The 12,492-nt window shown below is 33.9% G+C and overlaps 1 protein-coding gene across 4 annotated transcripts; it reads right to left on the minus strand.

The window, feature by feature from the left end:
• Window positions 1-1,899: 1,899 nt before the first annotated feature.
• LOC149580357 (ubiquitin-conjugating enzyme E2 5A-like) lies at window positions 1,900-6,154 on the minus strand. Of its 4 annotated transcripts, XM_089790426.1 has the most exons (4): window positions 6,041-6,154; window positions 5,743-5,813; window positions 4,688-4,915; window positions 1,900-2,422 (listed from the first exon to the last, which is right to left on the minus strand). In XM_089790426.1, exons 3-4 carry the CDS (start codon window positions 4,901-4,903, stop codon window positions 2,192-2,194), a joined length of 447 nt encoding a protein of 148 aa, XP_089646552.1. In that variant the 5' UTR covers window positions 4,904-4,915; window positions 5,743-5,813; window positions 6,041-6,154; the 3' UTR covers window positions 1,900-2,191. The 4 variants fall into 4 exon arrangements, with proteins under 4 accessions (XP_089646552.1, XP_089646542.1, XP_089646539.1 ...); XM_089790416.1 differs by lacking the exon at window positions 5,743-5,813 and having other exon boundaries at window positions 4,688-4,909; XM_089790413.1 differs by lacking the exon at window positions 5,743-5,813.
• Window positions 6,155-12,492: the final 6,338 nt, after the last annotated feature.

Consider the following 12,492-nt stretch of genomic DNA (forward strand, 5'->3'; position numbering starts at 1 on the left):
TAAAACTGTAGTGTAAACAATTGGCCCTAGAGCACGGAAAAAAAAAAATACATTATTTGCCCTGAAATAAAATCCACATCTCCTTCTGATTAGTGATTGGTATCATATTTTACTGCCATTAAATGTACATAAAATAAATGCAGCAAACTCACAAAGACTGCACTCACACAATATAGGAAAAACAAATTACAAATTCATGCTAATGTATTTCAAATGCACAAAGAGCCTATAATTACATAGTAACACATGATGTTAGAGCATAGTACTGTTATGAAATCAAACAGCTTGGAATTGGGGAAAATGTATGCAACTAAGAACATGGAAACATTCAAAATTTCCATTTTACTAACAAGTGATTACTGTTATATTTACTGCCATTAGATATTACAAAAAATAAATGCAGCAAACTCACAAAGATGACACTCACACAATACAGAAAAAACAAATCACACATTTGTGCTAAAGTATTTCAAATGCACAAAGAACCTATAATTACATAGTAACACATGATGTTAGGGCATAGCACTATTATGCTATCAAACAACTTGGAATTGGGAAAAAGTAAGCAATTAAGAAAATGAAAATATTCAAAATTTCTATTTAAAAACCTCAGACATGCCAAAATCTTTGAATTTGCCTATACACTAAGTTGGATTTGCATGTTGATCTGTTCTAATTTGCTGTGTGTGATTTGACTGGGGATAGGGAAAGCAATTAAAACTCTAGCAGCCTTGTCAATAGCAGAGCATTTGACAATGAAGATGTCAATTGAGAATTTCAGTATATCTGACCCACAAATGTACATATCATGCAACAACCCATTTCCATGTGTAGAATATGCCATATCATGCATGTCAGGATTGTTTCTGGGACCCACAATCTTTTTGGTTATGAGTACTGAATAAAATGAAAGTTCTGTTTATAGAGCAGAGAAGAGGAAAACCAATCAGGATGAAACATCCAGTTTCAGAATACATTATCAGACAAAACTAGATAGAAGAACAATCTATTGAATGAAATCATGCTTGCTGTAAGAGGAACTGATTAATGTATCAACATTTCAAACACATGATAAATGGTATGGAAGCTAATTGTTTCCAACAAGCAAATGGCCAACTCAGAATAATCATGAACACATCCACCCTCCTTTCATGATCAACAATGACCTGCCTGACTAAATCTGAAAGAGCACCTACCCAAATGTTTGTGAGGTTTGAGACCAATTTAACAACTACGTTTGAAGTTTAATGTGTCTCAAAACAAAAGATTGGCAAACACATTACTGCAAGAATCTGGAGTCCGAACCACAACACCAGGCAAGCAAAATAAATCTGTTTCATCCGAAATCTGAGTTTCAGTTTCATGATATGTATGTTGCATCGATTAAATTCTAATGTCATTAGAACAACAGATTTCTCTTAATTAATTGAATTGCTGTCAGAGTATCTGATTAATGTTTCCCATTACTATTTCAAGCAATTTGATAAATACAGTAGCAACCCCAATTGTTTCCAACAAGCAAATGGAAAATTCTGACAAATGCTGTACACATCCACCTTCCTTACAAGGCCAATGTTTACCTGCCAGACTAACTCTGGAAGAACATCTACCCAAGTGTTTGGAAGATTTAATACCAATTTAATAACTGCATTTGGAGTTTGAAGCACATCAAATAAAAAACTTAGGAAGCACATACCACATGACCAAAAGAATCTAGGAAATCTAAAAGCGAGACAGATCTGTGTTGCATCTGAAATTTGGGTCTCAATTTCACAACATGCATTTTGTATCAATTGAAGTTTATTCTAGCATCACTATGAAAAATGGTTTTGTAACAGACTTTGCAATCGAATGGAAATAATCAAAATACCAACATTCTTACACTCTAAACTAATAGGCTAAGAAAAACCTTATAGATACCTTCATCATAAAGTAAGGGTCAATTATGAATCAAACATTAAATTCCACTTCAAAATGTACAATATAACATCACATGCATTTATACCATATCAAGGCTTCTCCTGAATGCCTTAAGTCTCAATCTTATACCATGAGAATAGTAATTCTCCTGTCTTCTTGAGTTGAGGAAGAAGATAACACTTGATAAACAAAATCAAGGATTTTATGAACTGCAAACTCTTCCCTGACCTTTATATATAGAAGTTAGAGGTTCATCATTCCTGAACTCCGATCAGTTCATGGCATACTTTTGAGTCCATGCTCTCGCTGTCTCTTCGTAACGAGTCCTTTGATTCTTATAAATATGGGCTATTTCAGGAACAAGAGGATCATCTGGATTAGGATCTGTTAAGAGAGAGCAAATTGACAATAGTACCTTTGAAATTGTCAGTGCAGGACTCCACTGTTCCTTCAGGATGTCCAAGCAAATGCTACCGCTTGAATTTATGTTTGGATGATAAACCTAATTAAGGACAGGATAGCATCATGTCAGTCAAATGAAAAGCTATACATATTATGCTAACACAAAACTATGCCACGCTCTTGCTGGCAGAAAGCCTACATTTGAGCATCACATCAACTCTATAAAGGTTCATTTAAACAGACACAATTTGATTTTGCTCCATGCAACAAATCCTATATGCTCTATTGTTAAGAGGAAAGACGATGGAGAAAACAAGAAGAAAACTATGTTCATCCCAAGGAGTATGCATTTAATAGAAAAAAATAGTCAGACTGTTAGAATTCAGGAGCCAGTTGTGTGCAAAGAATTAAGAAAAAGTAAACAGATATTAGGAAACCGTATGAGCAAGTGGAATTTCAATTATCCAAAGAAACATGACATAATCACAGAGACAAAAAAAATAAAGACAGACTCTTTAGTTAATCAATGATAAAAAAATGAACAAACATAGAAAACGTCAACAATGCAGTACCATATGAGCCACAAATAGAGTGAAATCAAGAAATGAATGGTGATAATTTTTACAGAGATAACTTATTGTTTTGGTTAATGCACAAAGCTCAAGGGTCTTTTGCATTGAATCATACAAGCCTTCGTTGCACCATTCCTAATATTTCTGATACCTGCAACATTTATTATTTAACTGACATTGTTCTATCTGGATCCAACATAATAGCTGAAAGCATTTTTTTAACAAAGTCCATCTGGACAGGTTTTGTTGATGTTTTATTTATTAAATTATTTGTTTCCCTGTCTTGGCTCTCTGCATTCTAGAATCAGCACCACACTAACCTTCTCACCAAGTGTCAACTTTTTGTAGGCATCATTTTATTTTGTTCATAAAATTTCGTGCTTGTTTTATAACCCTTTCTTCTGCTCATACTAAATAGAAAACGAAAGTATAACTGAACTTTCATTCCTCTGATGCGACAGCCTTTCTCGGTCCCTTCAGAATCTTCAGCTCCTGCAACATGAGAAATCAGCTCTTGGATTTTTCTGCTCTATCATATCTTTGATACTCTCTACAACCAAAACTCCACCCACAAAAGGTAAGGTGACTATACAAAAAGAATGTCCTCAGAAAATCACCATACCAGTATAGTTCTTAATCTTTTTTCTTCAAGTGTGTCCCTGCCTATCTTTTCTTAGAAAAAGCAAAAATTATAATGCATAAGAATGCTTCCTGATGATGGAACATGGTGTGTGATCTATAACATAAATTCAAAAAACTTTAACAGTTCTTTTCAACGTTGTGATAAAATACTATGGACTCATGCAGTTTTCCCCTAAAGAATTGTGTTGAAATATTATGGGCCCTGAAGCTCCAAACTTCTAATAAAACATTTTTTTAATTTCTCAATGAGGACCTGCATCTCATAGAAGAAAATAAGTGTGATACTGCTCCTGCAGAAATTTTCCTCGGCATTTCATTGAATGATAATGCTAGAGTAAGAACAAGCACTCTAGACCAGAGTTCCCAGACTCGGACTCAGCCCAGACTCAGCAAGGTTGACTTGACTTGTGGCTCAACTCATGACTCAGCTACAACTCGGAAATGACTTGGCAAAATGATAAAACCCTTGAAATTATAAACTTCTATAATTATATATATATCTGCAATTATATATCAATATTCCATGACCTGGACCGAGTCATAAAAACTCGGCAAGGTCTGCTTGACTCGGTGACTCAGACTATCCGCACAACTCATGAAGAGTCATGGAACTCTGCTCTAGACGTTATAACTGCTGCTGCAGGGTTCAACCAAAGTTGCTCTTCTCCCTTGTTTTTAAATTGTAGAAATAAAAGCATTCTATTCTAGAAGAATTAATGCTGAAAATGAATGAGAAAAATAATTATTGGTTATGATATGGCTAAAATCATTTTATTAGAATCCTAAGCAGTCGACTCCAGCTTAAATTATCAGGTAACAGGAGATGCCCAAGGAAATAGCAAATGTGATTCGATTATATTTCATTTGGTTGTAAAGAATATTCATCATCCCTTCTGATGCTGGGTTCCAAATGGTTGATGTTTTCTCCAGGCAACTAAAGAATAATTACAACAAAGTTTTCATCCACTAATTTTCCCTGTTTCAACTCAACCAATAATTCTGCCAACTAGCGTTTTCAGTAGAACTGGTGTGCTGAATTTGTAAAATTAAAACCAACTCTAACACAACTATTGGATTTGTAACTAAATGCTATTAATTAGTTTTCCCTGAAAACAGTATTGATGCTACTAGCTATATCTAATTTTGCTTACCTTGGTTTGGAAGTTGACCTTTGGAGGCTTGAAGGGGTAATCAGGTGGAAAATGGATCATGACAAAGAAGACCCCTCCAGCATAAGGGCTTTCAGCTGGACCCATTATAGTTGCCTGCCAATGGAATAGGTCCTCACCCACCGGCCCTGCACTGCAGGAGGTGGGGGGATCCCTCTGCAAGTCTTGAAGCTCCTTCTGAATACGCTTGCTGGCCATGCTTCACTGAACCTAGAACCCAGTTCAGCTTAAGATCCAAATAAAAGAATTTGAATATGTTCTTATGCAAATATCTACAAATAAAATATCTTGATAAAAAAAGGTCACAATAAAGTAGAAACACCTATACTGAGTTAAAAGTTCAACAATATATATGAATTAGAAGTCAAGAAAATGAATTTTCTAAATCCAATTTTACTACCCACATGTCCAAAATCATCCTTGTATTGAATATTTACCTTTGTAAATATCTACAAATAAAATATCTTGATCATAAAAGTCAGAATAAAATAAAAACACCTAGACGGAGTTAAAAACTTCAACAGTACATATGAATTAGAAGTTACGGAAATGGATTTTCTGAATCCCAATTCACTACCCACATGTCTAAAAACATCATTGTATTGAACATTTCCCTATGTAAATATCTACAAATAAAATATCTTGATCAAAAGAGTCAGAATAAAATAGAAAAACCTATGCTGAGTAAAAAATTCAACAGTATATATGAGCTAGAAGTTACGGAAATGAATTTTCTGAATCCGAATTCACTACCCACATGTCCAAAATCATCCTTGTATTGAACAGAAAACAACAGGAAACGGGATAAACCATTTCAAATTCATAAATCACCGAACATACAGACATAACAGATAAAGAAAACGTGTAAACTTACTGATTTTAACCTCAAAATAATCAAATATCCAGACAAAACCTAAAACCCACATCGAAGACTATAAATAATTGATCGGAAAGCTACTGAATATGGACATTTTCAACAACTACCCATATGTTAATATATGAACAAGGCCGGTAGGTCTAATATCAGATTAACTCACCCTCTATATCAAGCAAACCTTGGATCAGGCAAATTTTTCCCAAAAATTAAGACTGCTGAAGCAAATCTTAGCTGCCCCACCAGTTAAAAAATTATAAAAAGATTAGACGAAATAAGTAAATCCCAATAGTTATCTAGGTCACCAAGAACAAACAAGTCCACTAGATACCCAATTGATATACAATGCAAGACAACATAAAAGTGAATCCAAACTACTAAAATTACGAATGAACAACAGCTTTCCTAATCAGTACTTGAATCTAAAATCAGCCATGATTGAAGATTTAGCAAATACTTGCCTCGGAATGAAAAAAGCTCAGTACCCACTTCGCTGGGGGCTTCGAAGGCCAAGTCAGGTACTGATAAAAAACCTTGCCGAGGGTTATATTTTGTCCCAATTAGCTCATATATGTAAGCAGCATACCCCAATGTGAAGTTTTTATAGGCTAATATGGTGAAAAAGGATTCCTTCGGGATAAGGTCAACATTGGTAATAAGTTGCTTATAATTTAGTCGCAGGATGATTAAGTGCTCGAACTTCAAGGGTTTTGGTAAATGATTTTGGGAATGCTGTCACAACAGTAGTGTGCCTTTTCAAACTTCAAGTTGCACATATTTAATAGATGTATCACATATTTGCACTTGGTTTGTCATGATTTTCACTGAAATTTATAAAATATAATACTTTATATTTAATAAATATCCATTTTTGGATAACAAAAGGTTTTTAGATGTTTTAGTAGACCATATTGTATAAGTAATTGTTCTAGAAATAGTAAGTATTATCAATTATTTGATAAATCAGTTTTTTAAAATCAATTATTAGATTTTATTAGTTCTCCAAAGACATGAATACTTATGCATTCATGTCATTGCTAATAAGACATTAATACTGACCAATCAAAGCAAAGAATTTAAAACATTATATGAAATTTCAAATGTTTATATATTTTTCTAATTTTTCATTATTTTATAATCACATTTTTCAATCATTCTATTGATCCATACTATTTTTGATGAGGAAGAAAATTAATTTTCCTTAACAAAAATACAAATATTTTCTAACAACTTCATCTTGCATGAATGAATGCATTAATTACAACTTTATCCTTTCAACATTTGTAGAACTTGTACTCTTGAAAGAGAGGTCACAAGTTCAAATCCCACTGGGGGGTAGGGTATGTACGCCTCGTTTGTAGCGCCAAGCGCCTCTCGAAAAAGAGTACGAGGTAGTCCCATATCACTGTCACCATATGTAAACCCAAAAACTATGGCATAGTGTCGTGGACTATAAAACCACCTTACCTTACCTTACCTTTAAGTTGATAAATTTTTTTTTTTTTCAATCATTTTATCTTCCACCCCACACATGTCTAATCAATATTAATTCTCAATAAAAATATAATTTCAATATTTTATATCTTTCTATTTGAATTTCTAATTTTTTTAAAACTTTGCTTTTTTAATAAAAATTGTTAAATTATTAATGTTATTTTACTTTTGTACAAATAAATTAAACAATATTATTTTTTAATTATATTTTATAATTGTGTTTGTAATATGTATAATTGATAAGTGTTACAATTTGTAAATTATATCATTTATTATTATTAATATTTTATATTTAAACAATTTATCATTTAGTTTAAATATATTTAAAACTTAAATATATATTTTGATATTAAATTAATAATTATATTTTACATAAAAAAACATAGTAAAGGAAATAACCACAAAAAAGAAATAATTCAATTCTAAAAGATATGTAAATTATTATTAAGTTTTTATAAACTATGTATTAAAATTAAATAGTTATATTCCATTTCTTATTTATTATATCATATTTATTCATCAACATCAAATTTATATGTATTGATCATTGAGGGGGTTTTTCCAACTACTTATGGTTCTCTAGTAGCATGCATAACATGCTTAAACATATAATGTGATACTCCAAATGCTTCGTCACTTCTTCAAGTTCTATAATTCTTGGGCTTAAATGCCCAAATATATAATAACACGAGAACTTAACAACAAAACATGAACCATCCTATGAGATCACAAGTGCATTTTTAGAAAAAAATTAATGCATTCACAATGTTAATTTAGAACTATTTAACCTTGTTCTCACTCATCTACACCTCTACAACCATTATGCATTGGGCAGGAACTATGACGCATTGCGTCTCTTGTTTATTTATGACATGCATTTCTAAGAGATTGTGAAAATTTGATTACTTTAAGTTAGTATGTACAATTTTTAATTTTATAATTATTTTTTAAAAAATAATATTTTTATAATCATTTTAATTGTTATGAGTAAATATTTGTAAGAATGATAGATTTTTTAAATAGATTTTTAAAAAGATTTAATTAATTTAAAATTATATTTTTTTCAAAATAATATTCATAAAATCAAATATCTATTTAGGAAGACTATTATTGTTCCGAGAAGTCATTAGAATAAATTCTTGGGCTAATATTTATTTGACTTTGTGAACAAACAGTAGGAGATTTTCAAGACCATGACCAAATATAGTCTTCTAGATTGCATCCTTGTTGGACTTGGGCAGTTAAAGGTTTAAACTTTGGCTCTCAAAGAAGTGCGAGTGGAAGGTTCAAGTTTTTGCTATACTATGTGAGGTTTACAAGCCAAAGTTTGTGTTGGATGATATAGTAGCAATTTTTGTAGAAATGATAAATATTACAAGCCAATGTTTGTGTTGGATGATACATTTTTGTTAAGATTATTTCAAAAAGTATATTTATTACTTCTATTTTATTTCAAAATATAGTTAATACAATCAAGTACCCATTTAGGAAGACAAAAATGTTGTGCATATAAATCATTAGAATGATTCTCATGCGAGTTTTTCTTGACTCTATGAGCAAATACTTGGTGAATGCAAAGATACACTCACATTTTATGGCATCTTCATTGGACCTAGGTGAGTTGAAGGTTTAAACTTTGGCTTTGCTAAGTAAGTTTTTCAAGCTAGAGCTTTTGTTGGATGACATTCATATATTTGTGTTTGCTCATCCTAGAATGGGCATTCTTTGGTCAAGGGAGGGACATTTCTAAGAAACTCCAATGAGGAGAAATGGTTAACGAGCATTCTTTCATCTTGAATTTAGATGTATAGGTACTTGTGAGTCATTGACAATGGACAACCATAGGCAAACACTTCCTTCAAAAAGTGGTGGGCCTAGATTGCGAGGATAGTTTTTTATAGTTGGACCAATTCACACACATGTTGAGCTTGGATAAATTTTACTATGAGGTGGAATGATTCACTTTGGAGATATTTTTTTGTGTTTTTTACTTGGGCCTTCTATGCCACTTTTGGTTTATATAGCTATATCTTTGTGGAAAGTTTTGTTTGTTCAAATATTTCCTTTGATCTTAGGGCCTTATTTTTCATGGTATATCTAGTTTAATTGGTAGATTCAATCACTTGTGGTGCTCTTCTCAACCAATGCAAATGAATTTTAGATGCTTTACAACCTTTCTTGAAAGGTAACCTTGAAATCCAGCCCTACACATGTGATTTCTTTATTGTCAATTTAATTGTGAGACATAACAAGATTTTATACTATGGAAAACATTTTATCTAGTACTAGAATGCACCCATGCTCGAACCATAACATCATAATCTATTGAGACTTTCAAGTTAAACTCATGTGGATTCGTACTATAAACCTCTCACTCTAATTATAGTTTAATGTACATTTTGAGGGTATTAGCAATACTCACAATAACTTCTTCACAATTGATATTGATAATTTAAATTTTATACATACTACTTTATAAACATTCATTTTGATCTTGAAAATTTGAAGGTTCTTTCTAGAAATATTAATATTAAAATACACATTGCAACTAGTCTAAAAAAATAGACTGTTATAATTTGTTAAGGTTTTCCCTTTTGATGTCATTGGTATTTAACAATAAGACACATCATTATTCAATGCTTCAACTCTAAGCATAATCCATGTGGTCAAGCTACATGGTGGAAATGCGCCTTCTCACAACATTACATTAGGAACTGAAATTTGTAGAATCCTTTATCTCCCTTTTGGATCAATCAATTAAAAAATATAAAGAATCAACAATGCAGGGACAAAGATTGTGTTGTCATTGAAAGTTTTTTAATTTATGAAAGAGATGAAATTCCTTGTACAAAGAGAGTGTATCACCTAATCTAGTAGTTCCAAATGAATACTAACTAATAAATGAAAACATTTACACAACTAAATAAGTTAATACTTATGATAGGACCAAAGTTATCACCAAGAAGGAATGCAAAACAAGAATGGTAGGCTCCTCATGGTATAACCTTCGACGACATGGATATATCCCTAATGGATGGAGATGTGTGCCCACGGTGTGCTCAATCTTCCAATGGATGGGTGATTATCAAGTGTGTGTAATTGATTAGGGTTTTAAACAATGGAGGTATGGAGGGGTTTCAACATTATGATGATTTTTTGGTAGTTTTCAGGCTCTCAAAATAGCATGATAACTTTGTGTGGAAGGTGGATTCTCTTTGTGAAGGGAAAGGGTTTCATTTATAGGCTAAGGGGTAGAGGGATGAATGACCAAGATGCAAGGATTGGGAAAAGCTTATGGAGGGCTAGGATGTCCTAAAAGGAAGCACATGGATTGTTCTAGTTTGGAGCCAATTAGGAGGTGACACATGTCACAAGGTGATTGGATGGAGTGAAGGGCAAGATGAATAGTCAACAAAGGAGGCTCAAGAGATAAGGGCTTCATAAATGTTCATGAATGCTTTGTAAGAGCTTTTAATGCTTGTGTAAGAGCCATAAATGCTTGAGGGTGAGGGTGAGGATGATATTGTTGACTTTGGCTTGGGTTAACAAGTCTTAACCCTTGCTTAAAGTTGTGCACATGTTTAGGAGGGGGATTAGAGTTGGCTTAGAAAGGGGGTTAGGGGGCAAGTGGCTTAGCTTTGATGGGATAGGTTGGTTAGGTGGCTAAGTGAGGTTAGTATGGGTGAATGGGTTGGATTAAGGGTAAAGGTAGGGTTTAGGGATGTTTTAGGGGTTAGGAATGATTTATTAAATAATTTATTTAATAAATAAGGGACATGGGATTAAATTAAATAGATTTGAGGATTTATTTAGTTTATTAGAGGAAATAGGGATTTAATTGATAAATTGATTTTGGGTTATCATTTGGGCTATAGTTAATTTAAATAAATAAATTAACTAAGGGGTGACAATTAATTAATTAGATAATAAATATTTAATTAGTAATGTCCTAGAAGAAAACTAGATAAGATTATGTAGTGATGTAATCAGATTAGGTGTCTACATTTTGCCCCTCTTTGACATAGTGTTGGAACAATACTATTTCAAAGAAGTTTGAATATAAACAACGCGAAGAGGACTTTCTTAAAGCAACATGGGTGCCCCAGTTTTGAGTAGAAAAGGAGAGAATGAACTGCATGATGCCCCCTTAAGAAGGCGGAGGGGAAAGAAAACGAGGCACGACGACTTCTTGAAAAGTTGCAATAAGCCAGGGGCTACAAGAGGATAGGGAAGGGCTAAAAGAAGGTAAAAAAGATAGTAAATGGCAACAAGAAATAGGGCGGTGGCAAAAGGAGGTCCCTGAAGGAGCCATAGAGGAAGATAGGGCACCTTAGGGTGCCTATAAGGGGCTAGAAGGGGGCTAAAAAGGATTATTTTATTTCATACAGATGATTAGATATTGCTAATAGGAGCTCTGATTTGGACGAGACGATGGCTGCAATTGGATGACTAGAGCATCGATCGAACGTGGTATGACGAGTATGAGTGCGTTAGACACCAGATCATTTGGTAGGGTCGAAAACCATTCTTCATTTTTTATTTTTTAGCAGTTATAGCATTCTTGTGAAGTAGAAAACACGATACCATGGACACGGGTCCAGCGAGATTGCGATAGGGAACAACGAGATCGCAAATTTGGGTAAGGATTTTTAGCGAGATTACGATTAGGTGAACGAGAATGCGATCCCACCAGAAAAAATGCAAATTTGGCTTTGGGAACACGATCCCGTAGTAGGGGTCTGGTCAACATAGGAACATGATAGGGTTTGACTGGGAGGGGAAGGTGCAAGTGCGATCTCGTGCAAGCATTGTTTAGCAGGATCACTAGGTTTAGCTCGCGTGGGAATTTGTCGGTGGAAATATGGGTCAGGCTAGCTGAGGGGTCAAAAGTTAAAGAGCAATCCCACAAGAACATTGGTCTGTGGGATCGCGAGTTTGCGAGCATTCATGGGAATGTGGTGGCGGAGATGTAGGAAAAATGGGGAAAAGGGGGAAGTGTACAAACAAAACAGGGGTTTGAGAGGGGAATGGGTGTTTAAGTGAGGGGATGCAAGTTATGAAAATGAATACTGATGTGTGAGTGGTTTTTGTGTGCAGTGGTCTTTGGACATTCTGGTGTCATGCGAGTGATGAGCGGTCCTACTATGCATTAGAGAGCAATTGACACCAGTAGAATGGGCAAGGATTGAGGGCATCAGCTTGGGATATCTGGCAAGGTTGCCCCATATAGGCACTTATATGGCGATGGTGACAACATTGCATGAGCAGTGGCACAACAAAACAGGCACATTCCACCTGCCTACATGAGAGATGATTGTGACATTAGAGGATGTGTATAGGAAGATGCTAGTGATGGCAACAAGAGAGATGACTACAATGGCTGGTAGGGTCGGGCGTTGCATTTCAGATTCGAAGAGGA

The sequence above is a fragment of the Cupressus sempervirens genome, chromosome 1, assembly GCF_028749045.1.
Source record: "Cupressus sempervirens isolate cs-2001-9-10 chromosome 1, ASM2874904v1, whole genome shotgun sequence".
NCBI classification, from domain to species: domain Eukaryota; kingdom Viridiplantae; phylum Streptophyta; class Pinopsida; order Cupressales; family Cupressaceae; genus Cupressus; species Cupressus sempervirens.

Coding starts and splice junctions, on each gene's coding strand:
- LOC149580357 (XM_089790416.1), bottom strand. CDS start 4,903: ATGGCCAGCAAGCGTATTCAGAAGGAGCTTCAAGACTTGCAGAGGGAT. Junction 2,423..4,687: donor AGGTCAACTTCCAAACCAAG/GTAAGCAAAATT, acceptor GTCCTTAATTAG/GTTTATCATCCAAACATAAA.